At 44.8% G+C, this 18,425-nt stretch overlaps 1 protein-coding gene across 3 annotated transcripts in view; it reads right to left on the bottom strand.

Annotated features, from left to right (window-relative positions):
• Positions 1 to 4,377: 4,377 nt before the first annotated feature.
• Positions 4,378 to 18,425, bottom strand: part of LOC119434107 (zinc finger protein 64-like) — a 64,116-nt gene continuing 50,068 nt past the window's right edge. For all 3 annotated transcript variants that reach the window (XM_037701435.2, XM_037701428.2, XM_037701443.2), the window contains one exon: positions 4,378 to 10,607. In XM_037701435.2, coding sequence (XP_037557363.1) covers positions 10,254 to 10,607 — 354 coding nt within the window. In that variant the 3' untranslated portion in view covers positions 4,378 to 10,253. The remainder of the gene's footprint in view (positions 10,608 to 18,425) is intronic.

The raw sequence follows: 18,425 nt of genomic DNA, 5'->3' as shown, positions 1-18,425 counted from the left end.
AAAATCTTGACATAAAACCTGGCATCAAACATGAAAGCTTGACATAAGTTCTGTGGCCGAATCATCAATGGGCGGCTCACTTCCCACGTCGGTTTGCCGTCCGCCGCCGCTGTTAAGCGTAACTAGCGCCCTTTAAGCCGAGTGTCGGCCACCAAAGTTACGGTTTAGTGTCGCGTTAGCGTAAATCTATTAACAGCGACCGTACAGTTCTCGGGAAACCGTGCGGTCACTGCGAATAGATTCGAATATTAAGCAGGTGCAGAAATCAGTAGTAGACTGTAAACTAATTCGTCTTAGCCTTGTCTTTATGCCATCCAACTTGCTCACCAAAACCGTAGCTGTCTATTATTCATGTTTTAATATTTACCATAACTTTGCCCGTACAACACACACCAAAACTTTGCATATGTGAATTTAGACTTGAGGTGTAGCAACGGTGAAACCACCTTTAGAGAAAGTCCTCCACCATCATAACCGTCGACGACGTGGGGAACAGAGTCGCTCGCCGAGGATATTATGTGGAAGATTTGTGCATCCACCAATGGAGACTGGTGTTGCAAGGTTACTTTCCGCGGGTTATACGTGCGGATTTTTTCCCGGGGGTGTAGCAATTGGAAGCGCGGCTTATAACCGTAAAAATAATTATATTCATTCGTCTCGAATACTTTGAATATTGAAATTCGCGCTGAGGCGAATATCGACTTATTTAAGAACATTCGTAAATATTGAATATTCGTACAAGCCTATACAGGGCGTTTTATTTTAACGTTAACGGAATATAAAAAACTAATTGCCTCAGGCACTTAGACTGCAAATGCATAATTGACTAATTAATCAAATTTAACCAATTGTTCAACTAGTTACATTAGCGTACATATTGCCATACACATATTGAAGCCAGCCATTTGGAACGAATTTTGAAACTAGTAGTACCAGTTTTGAGATGTCACATAAGCGAAGTTAAAGTTGCCGTAAAAACGCACCGTTGTTTCACTTACTTTTTTAACAAAATGCCTTTTTATGCACTGAAGCTCAAAAGTTACTGGAACACCAATGCATTTCGTCACAAACTTTGGCCATGAAACTGGTGTCCTCAGAATTCGTTCGAAGTGGATACGACTTCAAAAGTCAACGGCTACAATTCGTAAATGGTAACATGAGGCATAGAGTAATTAGTTTAAAAGTTATTAGCAGAAATGTTAGTCAAATATTCACTTCCATTTTTTGTGCAAATGTTTGCCTCAGAGTAATTTAGCACAAGTAGAAAAATTGTGCTACATGTCACGGGTGTTGTTTTAAAAATCTGTTAATGAAATAAAACACCCTGTATAATAATAGATAATTATGTGCCAAAATTATGCAAGGTCACATGTAAACCACTATACAGCTAATTAGTAAATTAAAAATTATTAAATAGGAAGACATGCTTTACTATGCTTCACCCTCGAAGATATGTAATATGATTTGGGATCTATGCAAGCTCTGCACTAGCCAGTGGTACCTGCCGAGTACTACTGCTCCACTATGATGAGACTGGAAACACAACACAAGCAACATTTGTGAATAAAATAGAAATGCAGCACTGTGACTGCATTTATTGGCAATATGCAGTGCCATTGTTCTCTCACAAAGTCATACAAAACACGAGTGAATGCAGATATACTACCAGATCTTCATAAAGTACAATTGCAGTACTCTGAGTAAACTCTCACTTTCATATTGATACATCCAGACTTAGCTAAACTATGTCATGTGCATTTTAACATTGAGCACACTCATTGAAATATACTAGTAAAATTCCAAATTATTAATGCTTTCATCATCTTCCTTTTCAGCACAATACTAAAGGATCAGTTTACTTTTTTCACAAATCAACAGCTACAAGAATGAAAAGGCGAGTTCAGCAGCACAAAAAAAGTTCAGCAGCATGTTACACTGCTGTAACACGTGAAGGCGGAAACCTGCTGCAGACTTGGTAATGCGCAGTCTCGCATCGTCACGTTGCTACTTTCACAGTTCGGCTTCTTAGGCTCGTTTTCAATGCTTAGCTGCTGCTTCGCGCGCTCATATAGCGGGGTCAGGCTCCCGCCAACGACATTTGTCTTCGACTTAAGTTGCATCCTCTCAGCAGGGGCTTGAACCGTATGCTGTTCTGCGTGTCGTATTGGTGATTTCAATAGAAGTATGCACTGTTTGCATCACTTTGCTGAGCGCTTGTAGCCTCAGCCTTACCGGGGTATGAGCCATTGCATTTTTGCTTGCTTAGGGGGGTATGAGTCATTGCTGATGATGACAATTTTTGTACCACCTGGACCGGATGATGCATTTTTTTCCAAGGCCATCAGGTGTATGTGCCACTTAAGGCTTTCGCCTTAAGAAGCACTTCTCACTTGACAACGTCAACGGCAGCAGAACTGGCAGCGCTTCGAGTCGCACTACATTTTATTAATGATGAACCAGCACACAAATGGTCCGTTTTCTGCGACTCGAAGACGGCACTGCAGAGTTTACTGTCAGCCTTACGGCGCGGTCCACAGGAACAGCTGGTTTTCGAAATCACAGAGGCCATACATCACCTGACTGAAAAAGGACACGAAATAATCTTTCAGTGGCTGCCAAGTCACTGTGGAATTATTGGCAATGAACGTGCCGATCAAGCTGCTCGTTTAGCTCATGAACAAGACAACCGCCTATCGATCCCGCTGTCTAGGACAGATGCTGCAAGGATGCTCCGCCTGCTTGCACGCCAATGCACTTCATCAGACTGGAATAAACCACATTTTATGCACGCCCGAATATACACCTTGGATCCAACCTTAAGCCTTAGACTTCCAACAAGACTTCCCCGAAGAGATGCGACCCTTCTCTGTAGGCTATGGTTGGGCGTCGCGTTCACCAATGCCTACGCGTTCTGCATAGGGATGGCCGACAGTGCAGCATGTGACAATTGTGGAGACGCGGAAACGATTCGTCATGTTCTTTGTGAGTGCCCACAATACAGTGTGCAGAGACAATCGCTCTCCGTCGTGCTGAACCAGTTGGATGGCCAGCCGTTATCGGAAGAAACAATTCTGCAACATCGACGCGACTCAACATCGCATCAGAAGGCCGTGCAAGCGCTCCTGCGGTTCCTGAAGTCCACTGGCCTGTGTGAACGTCTGTGACTGGAACGCCTCCTTTGTTACCAATGCCTGTGTTTTTTTTTCTGTTTTTTTTTCGCTGTCTCTCTCTCTCTTTGCACTCTCTCCAACCCCTTTATCCCCCACCCCAGTGTAGGGTAGCAAACCGGAAACTGACTTCTGGTTAACCTCCCTGCCTTTCCTCTCTCGCTTGCTCTCTCTCTCTCTCGCCTTAAGAAGTGTACCATCTATACCCAAAAACACAAGTAGCCTAAAGTCTCACAACTAGATTGAAAAAAAAAAAGAAATGGGGAAAAAATAGTGTGTGTATATATATATATACACCAGCATGCTTAAAATCAGCCTAGATCGTAATGAAGAATTTCACTAAAAAATATATGTGATGCAGTCGTTGCATTAGACACAGGCAGCATGAACACTGGTACTCATATAATACAATACAGGTATCATTCACTACTGCCTTCAACAAGTCTGAAAATGCTTATCCCTGACAACAGGAAAAAAAAAAAAAAAGAATGGTAAGAAGGTTACTGCCTTTAAGATTAGAACTACCTCTACATCAATTTTTAATGGCTGACCACAACCATAACAGTTGTCTCAGCTGGTTACAGTGTAAATGAAGATGTTACTCTATGTTCAACTTGGATGTGGTCAGTGGAACTTTAAAATTCATATTAACAGTAAGCCTGAACTACAGTACAAAACATAAAAGCTTAAATTTAGGTGCTGCTGCTCTTACAATGGAGTGCAGTTTTCTTGCTCTGTTGCATATCATTGGTGCTGACAAAATTGTCGCAAAGCGCAAGTCGTCAAGACTACAGAACAGGCTGTTGTCACTGTCATCACCTAGGGAACCAGTAGCGCCGTGTGCTGAATTTATGTTTTCAAGCTTTCAGTAACTGCTGTGCACCTGAGGGGGCACCAGTGGGAGTTTGAATTAACCGAAGCGACGTGCTTTCGCATCAGAAATAAACGAGTTTTCCTTTAATATCAATGTATGGCGTTCTGGCTGAACTTTCCAATGTGTTCGAATTAAGTGAAAAGTCGAATTAACGACAGTCGACTGTAATAGAACTTTCAGAGCATGAAGTATGCTAGTATATTAATGAAAATAATATCCAGAGTAAAATTAATTAGACCCTGCAAGAAAACAGCTCTAACAAAGCACATAGTACAGGGTGCATCAAAGCTTCACATAAAACCTTGTGCAACTGTAAAAAACTGTAAGTGAAACAAATGGACAAAAATTCTCTTTTAAGAATAACTATTCTGCAGATGCTACAATTTTCTCCCCTGGTGACAATGCAAGCCCCCAGAAACTTGAAGAAGGTGTCAACAGAGGTCCAAGACACAATCCTGGGGTTTAGATCATGCCTTAAATATTTAACAGGTATGACTCAATACTTCTGAGCCAAGTACTTCAAGCCTCACTGTACAGGCACTTCTAGGGAGGATGCGGCAAGAGAAATCACAATTTTAAGCCAGCAATTTGCATTTTTGGGCAGCTTTACATTTTAAGGTTATGTTAGCAAAATATTATTTGCATCGGTGATCTAGAAAACTAGCACTCTTCCAACTCACTGGCTGGCCTCCCCAGAACAGTCTTTCAGGGAGTGACTAATCTTCAACCCGTCTTTGCACAGTGAGGAATAGCCTTAGCATCGCTTGTCAACCCCCATTAGAAAGCTTACTCCACAGCCATTTGAACTCACTGAAAGACTAACTATAAGGCTACAAGAAGGACTACGAGAAGATACCAATAAGGCTAAACAAGCACGTAGTGGCTGATATGAAAGGTTGCTATAAGAGTAACTAAATTTTGGACTGGAAGGCCATACTACTTCATGATGTCCTGGACACTGTTATGCACCTCTTGTTAGAGCTCCATCCCTAGAGAGCACAATATAATTTCTTCTCCAACACTGTTAGTAGTCAAATCTCCAAGAGCTATTTTTTGCAGCAACAATGGTTAAACAACACTCATTGAGCTCGACAGAAAGCCAGCACCGCTTGAGTAACTTACCAATACCTACGAATCTGTGGCACTGCACGATTGCAAACAGGAACCATTACCATTTTGTTGTAACATTCCTATAGACATCAGAGTCAAAGTTCTCTACTCCTCAGTGGCCAGAAACCATGGCTGGAATTGACTGCAATTCATCAAGGAACTAGCGTTCACCTAGTTGTTGGCTGTAGTGCTGACTGCAACACCACAAGAGCAACTTCCTCATGCATCATCAGATAAAGCTGGCAGATGAGCTCGTGTGCTGTACCACTGCAAACTGAAATTCCCAAAGCTTGAAGTGAAGGTATTACACAGCAAAAGTGCATAATTGTTTTGTGCATGGATTGCAAAGGAAAGAGAACATTTAATGCAGTCATGCAGTAAAACTAGAAATGCAGCTGAAAATCCGTATTTCCGGATTCGCCGACGCTTCTTTTGGCCAGGCCTTGCCCGCTCTGTCCGGAAATACGTTGCGGCGTGTGAAAAATGCCAGCGTCACAAAACGCTGGCTTTCAACCACTCGACATTCCTTCAGAGCCGTTCTTCCGCGTTGGCTTGGACTTACTTGGCCCTTTCCCTCTATCAATGTCTGGCAACAAGTGGGTCGCTGTGGCGACAGATTACGCTACGCCATCATCAGAGCGCTTCCAACAAGCTGCACCACAGTTCTCGCCGATTTTCTTTTACGCGACGTGATTCTGAAGCATGCAGCTCCACACCAACTGCTCACTGTCCGTGGTCGGACATTCCTTTCTAAAGTTATCGCCAACATCCTGCAGTCCTGCTCAAACAGGCACAAGCTGGCTATGTCTTACCATCCACAGACGGTCTCACGGAGCATCTGAATCGAACCCTTACAGACATGCTTGCAAAGTATGTCTCGTCCGACCATACTGATTGGGACCTTTCCCTACCCTATGTCACATTTGCTTACAATTCTTCGCGTCACGACACTGCCGGTTATTCCCCGTTCTTCCTGTTGTTTGGCCGAGAACCCACATTGCAACTGGACACACTCCCTTCTTTCCGCCGCAGCAAAGACCACCGACTATGCACGTGACGCAATCACCAGGGCAGCCCAAGCACGTGAAATTGCCCGCGTTCACCTCCTGACCTCCCAAGAGAACCACCGGTGTTTGTAGGATCGCCAACACAGAGACGTCCACTTTTCGCCTGGATCTCTAGTACTCCTGTAGTCCCCAACTCGTCACGTTGGCCCGTCAGAAAAACTCCTGTCTCGGTACAGAGGCCCATATTGAGTGCTACGTGCTGTGACTCTAGTTACGTATGAAACCGCCCCAGTCAGTACCAGTGCCTCCTCTGCCCCGAATTCCACTGACGTTGTGCATGTCACACGCCTAAAACCGTACTACCCTCCTGTTACTACCGATACTTACGACGAACCGGGACAGTGCTTCTGCTGCCGGGGATAATGCTACATGCATATTGTGTGTTTCTTGTGGACGCATCTTGGGCGCCCTCGACGAAGACGAACTGCTCCTTGCTCTCGAGCCGCCGGCTGAACTGGCCAGCGCTGCAGTTGCCTTTTGTAAATATACATTGTAAATAGTCTCCAGTGCATAATCCTTCGTTCTCGTAACAATATTAAGCAGACACATCTGTCTGTAAACATTTGATGCACACTGTAAATGTGATGTTTCTAACGTAATAGCTAGAGCTCCCTCACTAATGGTTTCCAAATCCTTTAGCAGATTTATCTAGTCAAAATATAGCTGACTGACAAATGACTATATGGAAGTCCAGCATGTCCATCAAATAGAATGTCAAGGTATAGTGCAAAAGGATGCGAGGACACCAGTAAACACATCCACAAACACAAACACAGCGCTAGTACTTTTAACAACAGTATTTCCAATGCCAAGCCTAACTAAATACACGGTGCACAAGGTAATTAAGAAGACAGCCTCGGATCAACATTCTGATAATGTTTGGATGCTCAACTTCTCTCTTTACCCACCTCTCTGTCAACTACATAGCACATTTATTGCAGGGTAGCATCTTACAGTCTGACACAGGACATCAAAACACAAGCAGTCCTAGTCACCTTAGATACTGGCCACAGTGACTTGGAGATCACCACCATCTTTATGTTGGCAAAATCATTTGTTTTTAAATCATGTTTTTCCGGTGAGAAAAGAGCTAATCGCTCCTAATGGCTAACTGTCATGTATGACAAAGAGAATGCAATGCCAGTGGTCAGGCATCACTTAGGTGGTTGAGTTTCCCCAGCAGGTAGAGGTCACATGAGTTGAAACCCTCAAAAGCCAATGATGGCCATTGCCAAGCAGCAATAGGTGGCAGAGTGAAGAGTTAGGCTTTCTGTGCACGAGGACACTAGGCACCAACTGGAAGTGATAGATTTACTTCCCCCCAAAAGGCCAGCATGAGCAAAGAGTGGGTGGCTGTGAACTTTGGCAGCTAGGTAACCCTCAATGTGATGTCCTAGTTTTCAATACTTAAAACTGCTGCACGGGATTTTATGGGGGGCATCATTGTGAGGAAGACCAACAAATAGGCACACAATGCTAAAAACTTGCCAAAGGCTGCTATTGTGGAAGCACTGGCCAACATCAACCAGCCCCATCTGATCTAAGCATACAGCCATTTCTGAAGCCAAGTTCAGTTAATCAGTTAGGCTGAAGATACTAGTTCTATTGAGTAGAGAGAGAGAGAAAAAAAGGCAAAGGAACGACAGGGAGGTTAACCACAGATTATCTCCAGTTGGCTGCCTTGTAGCGGGGGAGGGGTAAAGGGATTCGACAGGAGAGAGAGAGAAAAATAAGTATAAAAAAGGGGGAAAAAAAGGAAAGAAAATCACACACACACACAAAACAGAACTGTTTCTGTGGGTACTGTCACGCAGTCTGCGAAGGCGTTCTAGTGTTGAATAGCGTCAACGTCCCATCCTACGTCACACAGAGTCGAGTCACAATTTGTCACTGAGTTCGGTGTCTTTTAAGGAACGCAGCAGTGCCTTCAGGGCGGCTCGCGCTGTTGTTCGTGTAGGCCAGTTTCCAAGGATGTTGATTCGCGTTATTGGGCGGTTGTCCAGTTGATCTATCATGGTTGAGAGAGCTGCTCTCTGCGGGTTGAAACGAGGGCACTCACAAAGAAGGTGTGCGATTGTTTCGTTTCACCGGAAGAGCGTTCTAATCAGTCGGTCAGATAGGCCGGTGGCTCGCAAGAAGCGCAGAAGCGCCTGCACGGCTTTCTTCTGTGACATTAAGTCCAGTCTGTGGTGGAGAATTTTTTCTTCCAACAGAGGCCGGTCGTCCAATTGGCTGAACGCGTTGGTAAGAGAATGTCTCTGCGCACTGTACTGCGGGAAGTCGCACAAAATATGTACAATCGACTCTTCATTGCTGCAGTGGTCACAGGCCATGCTGTCGGCCATTCGTATGCGGAACGCATAGGCGTTGGTAAACGCAACGCCCAACCATAATCGGCACAAAAGGGTTGCGTCTCCTCAGCGAAGCCTTGATGGTACTCGAAGACTTAGGGTTGGGTCCAGAGAGTATAAGCGAGCATGCTTGAAGTGCGATTCATTCCATTGTGACCTTGTGCATTGGTGAGCACGCACGCGGAGCTTCCGTGCAGCGTGAGTCCTAGAAAGTGGTATGGGCCGTTGGTGATCTTCTTTATGAGCTTTGCGGGCAGCTTGATCAGCCCGTTCATTGCCGACAATTCCGCAGTGACTTGGAAGCCAGTGAAAAGTTATTTCTGGCCCTATCTCAGTCAGATTGTGTACTGCCTCGGCAATCTCAAAGACCAGCTGCTCGTGTGGACCGCGGCGTAAAGGTGACAGTAGAGACTGCAGAGCCGCTTTTGAGTCGCAGAAAATTGTCCATTTGTGCGTCACTTGATCACGAATGAATTGGAGCGTGGTACAAAGCGCTGCGAGCTCTGCTGCCGTCGATGTTGTGAGGGAGACGTCTTGAATTTAATAGTTGTGCCCATTGTTAGTATCACAATTGCCGCGGTAAAGCTGTTCGGCAGGACGGATCCATCGGTGTATATATGGGCAGAGTCTAGGTACTTCTCGTACAACAGAAGTAAGGCGAGTTGTTTAAGGGCTAGTGATGACAGCTCTGCTTTTTTCTGTATGCCAGGTATTGTCAGGTTGATATTTGGCTGAGTAAGGCACCACGAAGGAATCGAAGGTCTTGCGGCAGCAGTGAAGCAAGTTGGTAATGATTCACCATGCGTGGCTATTTGGCAGAAAGAGGTACGTGGTCTGTCCGCTGGTAGAGATGCCAGGTGGTGGTGGGGAGTCCGGGCAAGGTGTCGTATATGTGTCCTCAATGCTTCAACCTCAATGTGAGTCTTGGCGAGGTGGTCTCAAGCAATTGCTATAGTCGCCACTGTTGATGCACTGCGAGGCAGGCCTAGGCAAATGCGGAGCGCTTGGGCTTGAACACTTTGTATGGTGCGCAGACTCGTTTTGCTTACGTTAGTTAAGGCTGGCAAGCTGTACCGCAGGAAGCTGAGAAACAGCACATTGTATAGTTGCAGCATAGCCTTTGTGGACATTCCCCATGTCTTTCCAGTGAAGAACTTAAACAGGTGACAGATGCTTGTTAACCGCTTCTTCATGTATGAAACATGAGAACTCCATGACATGTCGCTGTCAATTATAACGCCTAGAAACTTGCAAGATCGAATGTATGGTATTCTTTGGCCATTTATCAATATGCTGCAGTTCGCCATGGGCTTGCGTGTAAATGCCACAAGTGCGCATTTCTCAGACGATATTTTGACACCCCGATTCTGGAGGTAAATAGCAGTCTGAGATGCGGCTTTCTGGATCTTCACTCGCAGTTGTAGGCGTGTTACTGCAGACGTCCAAACGCAGATGTCATCCGCATACATTGATAGCTGAACTGTGCTTGGCAGGTGCTCAAGGAGAGAAAGGAGAGTCAGATATGTTTAATCTTGTCTGAAATATCATTGCTATTCCTGGAGACATTATGTTCTCATATACCTCATACATCTGGTACCTTTTGTAGTTGAAAGTTGTTGAAAGGGAAAAATTGTGATCCACCCGAATGTAGCACGAAGCTACAAAGGAAACCCTTTGTAGCTTTCTAAGCAGAGTTCTCGAGAGTGCCCACAGGTGGTGATGCCCAAAAAGCTGGCTGTAATGCTGACTCTAGCAGAAAGAGGTTGGTGGTAGATGCCGAGGTCGAATCCTGTCCTGGGGCTAGGAGCAGCAGCTGCTTGTCTGGAAGAAATTCCATTGTCACAGGGTCCTGAACAAGGCACTCGAGCACTTGGCTTGGTCCCATGGCATCCTCTGAAGGCTGACATAGTGGCTGTACGTGCTCAGATGCTGTGCACACTGTGAATGTAGCAGTGCTTGTGGCAGGAGCAAGGCAAGTGGGATCTAAATCTTGTTCAATATTATCTTGCATGGATGGCTGTACAGTGGTTGAGCCCTCCTGGTGGGAAAAGAACAGCAGCAAAAACATCAGAGCTCAACTTCACTTTGTGCCAACGTACAATAAAAGGAGAACATAGTTTTAAAATCAGAAAAGACAGCTTTTTAATAAGAAATTCTTAGAATGACACTTTGTGCAGGCCCCTCACCCCGTTATAAGTCTGAACTGATCAATTTTTAAGGCACTGGAGCTACTAAGCAAAATGTGGTATTTTAACCTTAAAGGGACACTAGAGGCAAATATTATTTCAACGTGGACTATTAAAATACCATACCAGAAATCTCAAAATGCTTGTTTCGTGCCAAGAGAAGACTTATTTTAAGAAAAAATTGCATCTGAATCGTCCGTGTACCTCTAGCGCAATTCAAATCGCCCGCCCAACGAGGAGTGGTGACGTCATGGCCATATAGTGACGTGCCGCCGGTGCCGCCGGTGAGTAAAACTGGAATGTACTAGAAAGGGGGAGTGGGTCCAGCGGACGCCTTGGCAAGCTCCGACGGTGAAGCAAAAAACGTTGAAATTGCGGCGGCGCTGCCGTCGCCTTATTCTGAATATCCGGCCAATAAACGTTGGCTCTGGCTGTTTCGGCAGCACTCATTGGCTGAGGCGAGCTCACGGACTGAGTAGCTGTCATCTGCTCGACGCACCGTCGTTGTTGCGTCATTTGCATTTTTTCCATTTTAATTACAATAGATAGGTGGGAATAATATCAGTGTTGCTGCCACCGAGTATCCGCCTGTCAAAGCTCCATGCAGCTGCGATAGGGTCTCCGACGTGACAAGCGTCCCGCCAGCGCGTGGGGCCGCTCGTTTGGGAGAAAGCAACGGTGGCGCCACCAACTTTTCAATAAAAAAAGCCTCAGCGGGGAGGGGAGCCTGCGTTGGACCCACTCCCCCAAACTAGTACACTCTAGTAATTACTAAACGGCGCCCGCAGATGGCGCTACGGCTTTGTTTTGCGCTAACGTGCGTCCAGAAACAGAGCCAAGACAGAGCCGACGGCAGTCGCAGTGGACCAACTAGTTGATGACCCTGACAATGACACATTGGCTCACGATGCTAGGCTCGATTTTAGCGATTTAAGCTCCGATGAGCGTGACATGCTGCTGAGAGCTCGTGCTGCCGGCGTCATTGCCTACTACGACGGTGGCCTCGACACCGCCTCTTCCGAGCGTGAAAACATTGAGGACTCAAGCAATACGACGTTGGGCGATGAAGCTGGTCACTGTCTGGACATGTCGTTGCGCGGACTGTTCATGCATCCCGCGACATCACATGGACGTGACATTCTCTGCTGCTAGCAAATTAAAGTGTGAGTTTAGCGAGCCAGCAACACCAGTGCAGCACTATGCGATATCGGAACTACTGAAACTCGAAAGCGCGCGCGGCGCAGAGTCGAGCGAAAATGAAACCTTTTGACCGCCCGTGTCGTTATCAAGTGTAACACCAAAAAGGTACTTTTCTAAGAATCTAATAGAAGTAGACAAGTAGCATTTTCTTCCATCTTATAATCCAACGAAATTATCTTTTTAGTGCCTCCGTTATCGGGTAAGTACCGGAATGTCCCTGGGGAGTCTCTTATCGTGTCCTGCATTTACCTCAATTTCTCGATTACTAAAGCGCTGTTCACTATTATATTGACGCCTTAGACGTTCTAGAGCATTGCTCTATCACTTAAGCTTGACTTTTTATTTGACTTTAGTGTCCCTTTAAGGACAATATCAGATGTGCAGCTGTAAGGCATCTATATTCTTCTAAATTAGCAGTACACTCTATGGAAGCTAGGCAAGTAGTGCAGTCATAGAAGTGTAGTGTGGAGTGGTTTAAACAAGTGACGCCCTTGCAGTGACAGCTTCTTCTCCTATGCCTATAACATAAGGATGTATAGATTTAATGCATGTTTCCTGATTACCAATATGTGACAAACCAATTTTTGACCTAAAATACAGGTACAGTTAAACCTCGATATAACAAACTTCAATATAACGAAATTCTCGATATAACGAAGTATTCAACTTTTCATAACCTGTTGTCTATAGAACACCATGTATTTAGAAATTCAATATAACGAAGTGTTTATACGCGATTTCAACATAACGAAATTTCACTGCCACCGCAAAGGAATACCGAGACAATAATGTAAACTTCCGCAGAAGCAGATGGTCAAATGATTGAATTACAAGCGGCTGCTTGCGAACGCACCTCTCAAATCACGCGCCACGCGTCAAGAGCAACCGCCAAAGTGGAGCAGCGTCATGTTCCGTATAAAGCCTGAGTGCGATAAGATCCTATCGCTTCCCGCAAATTGTGTGCTTTAGGTGCGATTGAAAGTGTGCCTCGTTGACGAGAAAGATGGTGGCTTCAAGAGTGCCGCCTTCCCGCGCGAGCATAGGGGAAGAGGGGGCGAGCTCGCGATAATGCGATCAAGCGCGCACGAGGGTACGGAAGGGGTAAGTTGGAGCGTGTCTTGGCCGTGGCTGCAGTACTGCGTTCAGCATGCTGAGCGCAAAGGGGCACTCTGCTATTGACCCTAGGCTGTCCAGACAACGCTGCGGGTCACCACCCTATGCTTGCGTCGGCGGTTACGTAAATTTGATGTCAGGAGATTGAAATAAAAACAGATTGGAACAGTTTTACGTTACCGGGCCCTTGGTATGTACCAAAATTGGCATAGTATGACAAGTGTATATGACGAACATAAATGATAGGTCATGACATGAATGTCATGACATGTGTCATGTCGGTCATGAAACAGCCGCCTTCGTCTTGGTGCTCTCATGGTCGTTTCGTTAGCTTGGTATGTACCGAAATTGGGACAGTATGACAAGAGTGTATGACGAACATAAATGATAGGTCATGACATGAATATCATGACGTGTGTCATGTAGGTCATGAAACAGCTGCCTACAAGACGTCTTGGTGCTCTCATGGTTGTTTCGTTAACTTGGTATGTACCAAAATTGGCACAGTATGACAAGAGTGTATGACGAACATAAATGAGAGGTCATGACATGAATGTCATGACATGCGTGTCATGTAGGTCATGAAACAGCTGCCTACGTCTTGGTGCTCTCATGGTCATTTCATTAACTTCGTAGGCTCCCCAGACACTGTTTCGCATAACATTGATTCCGACAGGGTGTGAGATCTGCCGGCTTCTTTTTCGATTGCCCGATAATGCGAAAAATTGTGGGGGCCCTTTTCCGTGTAAGAAAAATCGCTCAGCGATTGTACTTATTTGCACAAAAGGTCCGAATTTCAATACAAAGAAATTTCATTACAATGAAGCAAATTGCCGATTTTACCAACTTCGTTATATTGAGGTTTAACTGTATCTGCCATGGAACTTGCAGAAGTAATGCAAGCATAAAAACGACTTTGCACGCTTTGTCATTGAATGGTTTAGGTCTACCAACCCTCCATGTAATGACTTCTTAGTATGTTACAACTGCAATGAATACAGAATTGTTATGTTGAATAGTAAACACACACACACACACACAGGGTGTTTCAGTGAACACTTTCAAAAATTCTTAAAGGTTGCCTGTGGCAGATAGCACAATTCTAGTTCATGAGCTGGTCTACTCGAAGAGGCGGACATTAAACAAGAAATTGAAATGCATAATCGAATAATTAACAAAAATTCACTAATTAAGTTTTTAACTAATCGCCTAATGTCCCATATTGCAATTTACAATTTGTAGCCATGGAGTTCACAAGGCGGATCCACTTGGAATGAATTCTCGGGATGACACCAGTTTCGAGATAATTCCCGAACTTTGCGGAGAAATGCATTAGCGTTCCAGTTAGTTTGTTAGTTCCAGTTAGTTGTTCCAGTGCGTTCCAGCACAAAATTAACTGGAATGCCAATGCATTTCTCCGCAAAGTTCGGTAATTAATATCTCGAAACTGGTGTCATCCTGAGAATTCGAAGTGGGGATCGCCTTGTGAACTCCACGGCTGCAATTTGTAAATTACAATATGGGCCATCAGGTAATTAGTTAAAAACCCAATTAGTGAATTTTTGTTCATTATACGATTATGCATTTCAATTTTTTGTGCAAGTAATGTCCGCGAGCAGACCAGCTCATTAACTAGAATTGGGCTATTTGCCACAGGCAGCCTTAAATAAATTTTGAAAGTGTTCGCTGAAACACCCTGTATATATATATACACACACACACACACACAGTCGAACCCAGATATATTGAACCAACATATAACAAATTATTGTGTTTAATAAGGAACAGCTGTAAAATTCTCTTGAAAATTTCTGTATAAAATTATTATTTTATATATCGAATCACCTATATATAGAACTTTTTTTGTGATCCCCTTCAGATTCGTTACATTCGGGTTCGACTGTGTATACAGAGAGAGAGAGCTGGAACAGGGAAGCAGAGAAGAAGTCCACAGGCATTTTGGTGGACGGCTAGCTGTCCATTTCTTTACAATGGCGCAGTCAAAAATAGTTCTCCAATGCCCAGAGATACTCCCACACTGTCATCCTTCAACGCAAGTGTCCGCCACACGGGGACAACAACCAGCCTCCTCCATGGCTTCCGGAAGTGAGAACGTCCAGCATCTCTCTGCACTGGCACAACAGTTTCATAACATGTCCAGCTGCATTGCTTCAGTGGTCCAAAGTGCTGCAGTTCCAAGGCAAGCTGAGACCACTCTACAGGAGTTTCACGGTTTCGAACATGACCCTACTGCGTGGGTATGTACTGTTGCCATCTGCCACGCTTGGGGCGCGATTGGAGATCTTTGTTCGAACTATGTTCTGTTCAGTTGCTGGAACGTCACAAAGTGGCAGTATCCAAATTTGTGAGAACGGGAGGGAGAGAGCAGCCAATCGGCAAGCGGTGAACACCCCAGAAGCTTACGTGCCTTGTTTGTCGTCTGTTTGCAGACAATATACTACAAAACGAAATGTCTCTCGCCTTCCAATGAATAAAATATTTATATAAAAAAAAGTATTTTTTCTTCTCAAGCTTAAACACGTTCTCATATAGTAATATGTATGACTACTACAATTTATAACTATTAATTTCTTTGCGTGGTCGCTAGGTGGTGTCGCGCACTGCGAAAAAATTTAAAAAAAATAAGCGAGGGGAGCAGTGGCGCTTTTCAAAAGGCAACAGCAACATTCCAATGGCTCGCTGACACCCGATGATGGGGTCAAGTTCGCCGCACAACCATTGCACTGTTCGTTTCGAGAAACAAAAGCGACGCCGGAATTAACTTTTTCCTATCTCTTCAAACGCATTTCGCACCTCCAACCGCTCTGCTTCCTCCTTGAGCAAACACCAACGCAACAACCGAAGCTCCCATTGCAAATGCCATTTTCTCGAATTAAACTATAAATTGGATATGAACGTGCCATTCCGTAGCTGCAGGCACCATGTGAATTCAATCCAATCCACCAGACGTGTCATGCGAAGCCGGTCTCGTAGAGAGTGCATGACAGCTCGAACTTCACACCTCTCATCGTGTTCTGCTTCCAGCAGACAACGTGCTCGTAATCAAAATGATTGACAGGAGTGTGTCGTCATTTTGAAGTCACCAAAAACGTAGTCGCGCCCTGCGGAAGATAATGTTGGCGCAGCCTAGGCCAATCGCGTGCGGCGTAACCTAATGTGCGCTGTGAACGACAATCTCTGATTGTGCCCCTGGGTCACACCACATCAAATGTTCCACTGCAGAAGCAATGAAACATGACGTGGCTAGAGCGTGGCATCTTTTTGAAGGACATACATATTCCACCTGGGCAAGCTGGAGTGCGGCCCTGCTATCTGTATTCAGGAACCTTCCAAGCACCTACGACATTCACTTCATACAGATGAGAGCATGCCAACAAGGGACATGGCCGCGCATATTTATGAGAACCTATGACTTTTGGATACATGCAACTTGTCCTGGCTTACATCAGTAGCAAGGCAAGAAATCACTGAATGCATCTATGCTGCTATTTTGTCTGTGTTACCACCGGAAACTGCAGCGCATACTTTTGTCCGTGTGGCACTGCACTTGGCAGATATCAGACCCTACCATCTTCCAGCAACCAGCAAGACATCTCCAAGGACTAATGTGAAAACAAAGACCATGCAATTTTAGAAATGCTGCCTCAGAAATTATGGATCACTGAGCAAGTGCAGCTAATTCAAGCTGGGAATGCAAAGAGAAGGATGAACACCATAGCATTTAGCACTGGTCATTCATTGTAAATGTGGAACGCCGCAAAGCCTTATTCTTAACTGCATCATTAATTTGCTTATCTGCTGAAATATAACACACGATGGCAGTATGCTAAAATGCGCGGCACTTTACCTCGGTTCCGTAGAGAGGCAGTGCATGCCGTGTGGCCCTAGCGTGTCACGGAAAGCTAAAAGGCTCAATTTCTGCAGTACGTGCTGTTACGCTAGCAAGTGTCGCGTCGGACTTTGGATTTTGGCTCGGGTTTGTCCAAAAGGCAGACCGTGACACTCGGAAATTTAGTTCGAAATAACTGTTGTGCAGTCCTAGAAGTTCAAATTCGAGTGTGTGTTTCCCTATTTAAATACATGTGACTGCTGGGACCAACTTATCAGTTCGGATTATCCAACAAATCAAATTAAGAGATTTTGAATTACCGGGATTTCACTGCAATCACTAATATACAGGGTGCGGCAAAAGTTCCCGCACTCTCCAAAAATCAGTTGTAAAAAAGCCTAATAGCCCAAATCAAAATAATTTCTGAACGTTCTGTCCGAAGCATTGGAAAAGAGAAGCTGCCCAAGTACAAGGATCCAAAACTCATAGACTCACAAAGCACATGACATAAACCAGGGTCATAAGATGCAATAACCTGCTCAAACGCTTCTGCTGAACGGCAAGCCAATGCAACATTCTCTTCATAAAAGAGGCAGTGTTCAATATCAAGCAGTTTTCAAACCACCAAATGATAGGGCATTGACAGGAAGCCTCGAAAGAAGCCAACATCAGTGGAAGGATTGCCTCTAGATTTCCTCACCCTCAATCAGTGATGGTCTCGGGGGCAATCACTTCTGATGGAAAGATGCCGCTGGTTTTTTTTTGGAACAGGGAGCTAAAGCGAACAGCGCAAATTATCTGGTAGATGCCCTGAAGAAGGAAGTCCTTCCTTGGACCAAATCACTCCTGAAACTGTCAGTGGAGGTATAAGCAGGATTCCAATATGGCTCAAAAGGCGAAGGCAATGGTGCACGACAAACTTCCCTGATTTTATTTCCACTTCAGAATGGCCTCCAAACAGCCCGTATCTAAACCCGCTTGACTATTCATCCTTGTCCGAGTTGAAAAGCACAGTCTGCTTTACTCCTCACCGCAATTTGGCTGCTCTTCGTTGGGCATTAAAAAAAGCCGGGAGGAAATTAGACATAGACTACATCCATGCCGCCATCGATGCATTTCCGAAGCAACTCAAGGCTTGCATTTGTGTAAAATGTGGACCTTTCGAAAAGTGGATTTACATTTGTGTAGCATGTAGAACATAACGCATTACGGTATCATAAAAGTGAGTTTGCTACAGTGCATCGCAACTGTATTTATGGGTTTTTATTTGAGTGTGGAAACTTTTGCCGCACCCTATAATTAAGTAAGTTCCACTAATTAACTTCTAGTTGAAAAATTTTGGTGGATGTGTTGCAACTGCAGAATTTAAACCAGTCAGTGCTCAAGGCATGATTTTGTGGTGTGGTGTGGCAGTAATAAGAATCCTGAGACTACCACCATGTTCGAGATATTCATTGCTGAATTTGCCACGAAATACATTCACGTTTCACTTAGTTTTGTCCTGCAG

The sequence above is a fragment of the Dermacentor silvarum genome, chromosome 1 (genome assembly GCF_013339745.2).
Source record: "Dermacentor silvarum isolate Dsil-2018 chromosome 1, BIME_Dsil_1.4, whole genome shotgun sequence".
Classification (NCBI taxonomy): Eukaryota; Metazoa; Arthropoda; class Arachnida; order Ixodida; family Ixodidae; genus Dermacentor; species Dermacentor silvarum.
This window is presented reverse-complemented; position numbering and strand designations above follow the sequence as displayed.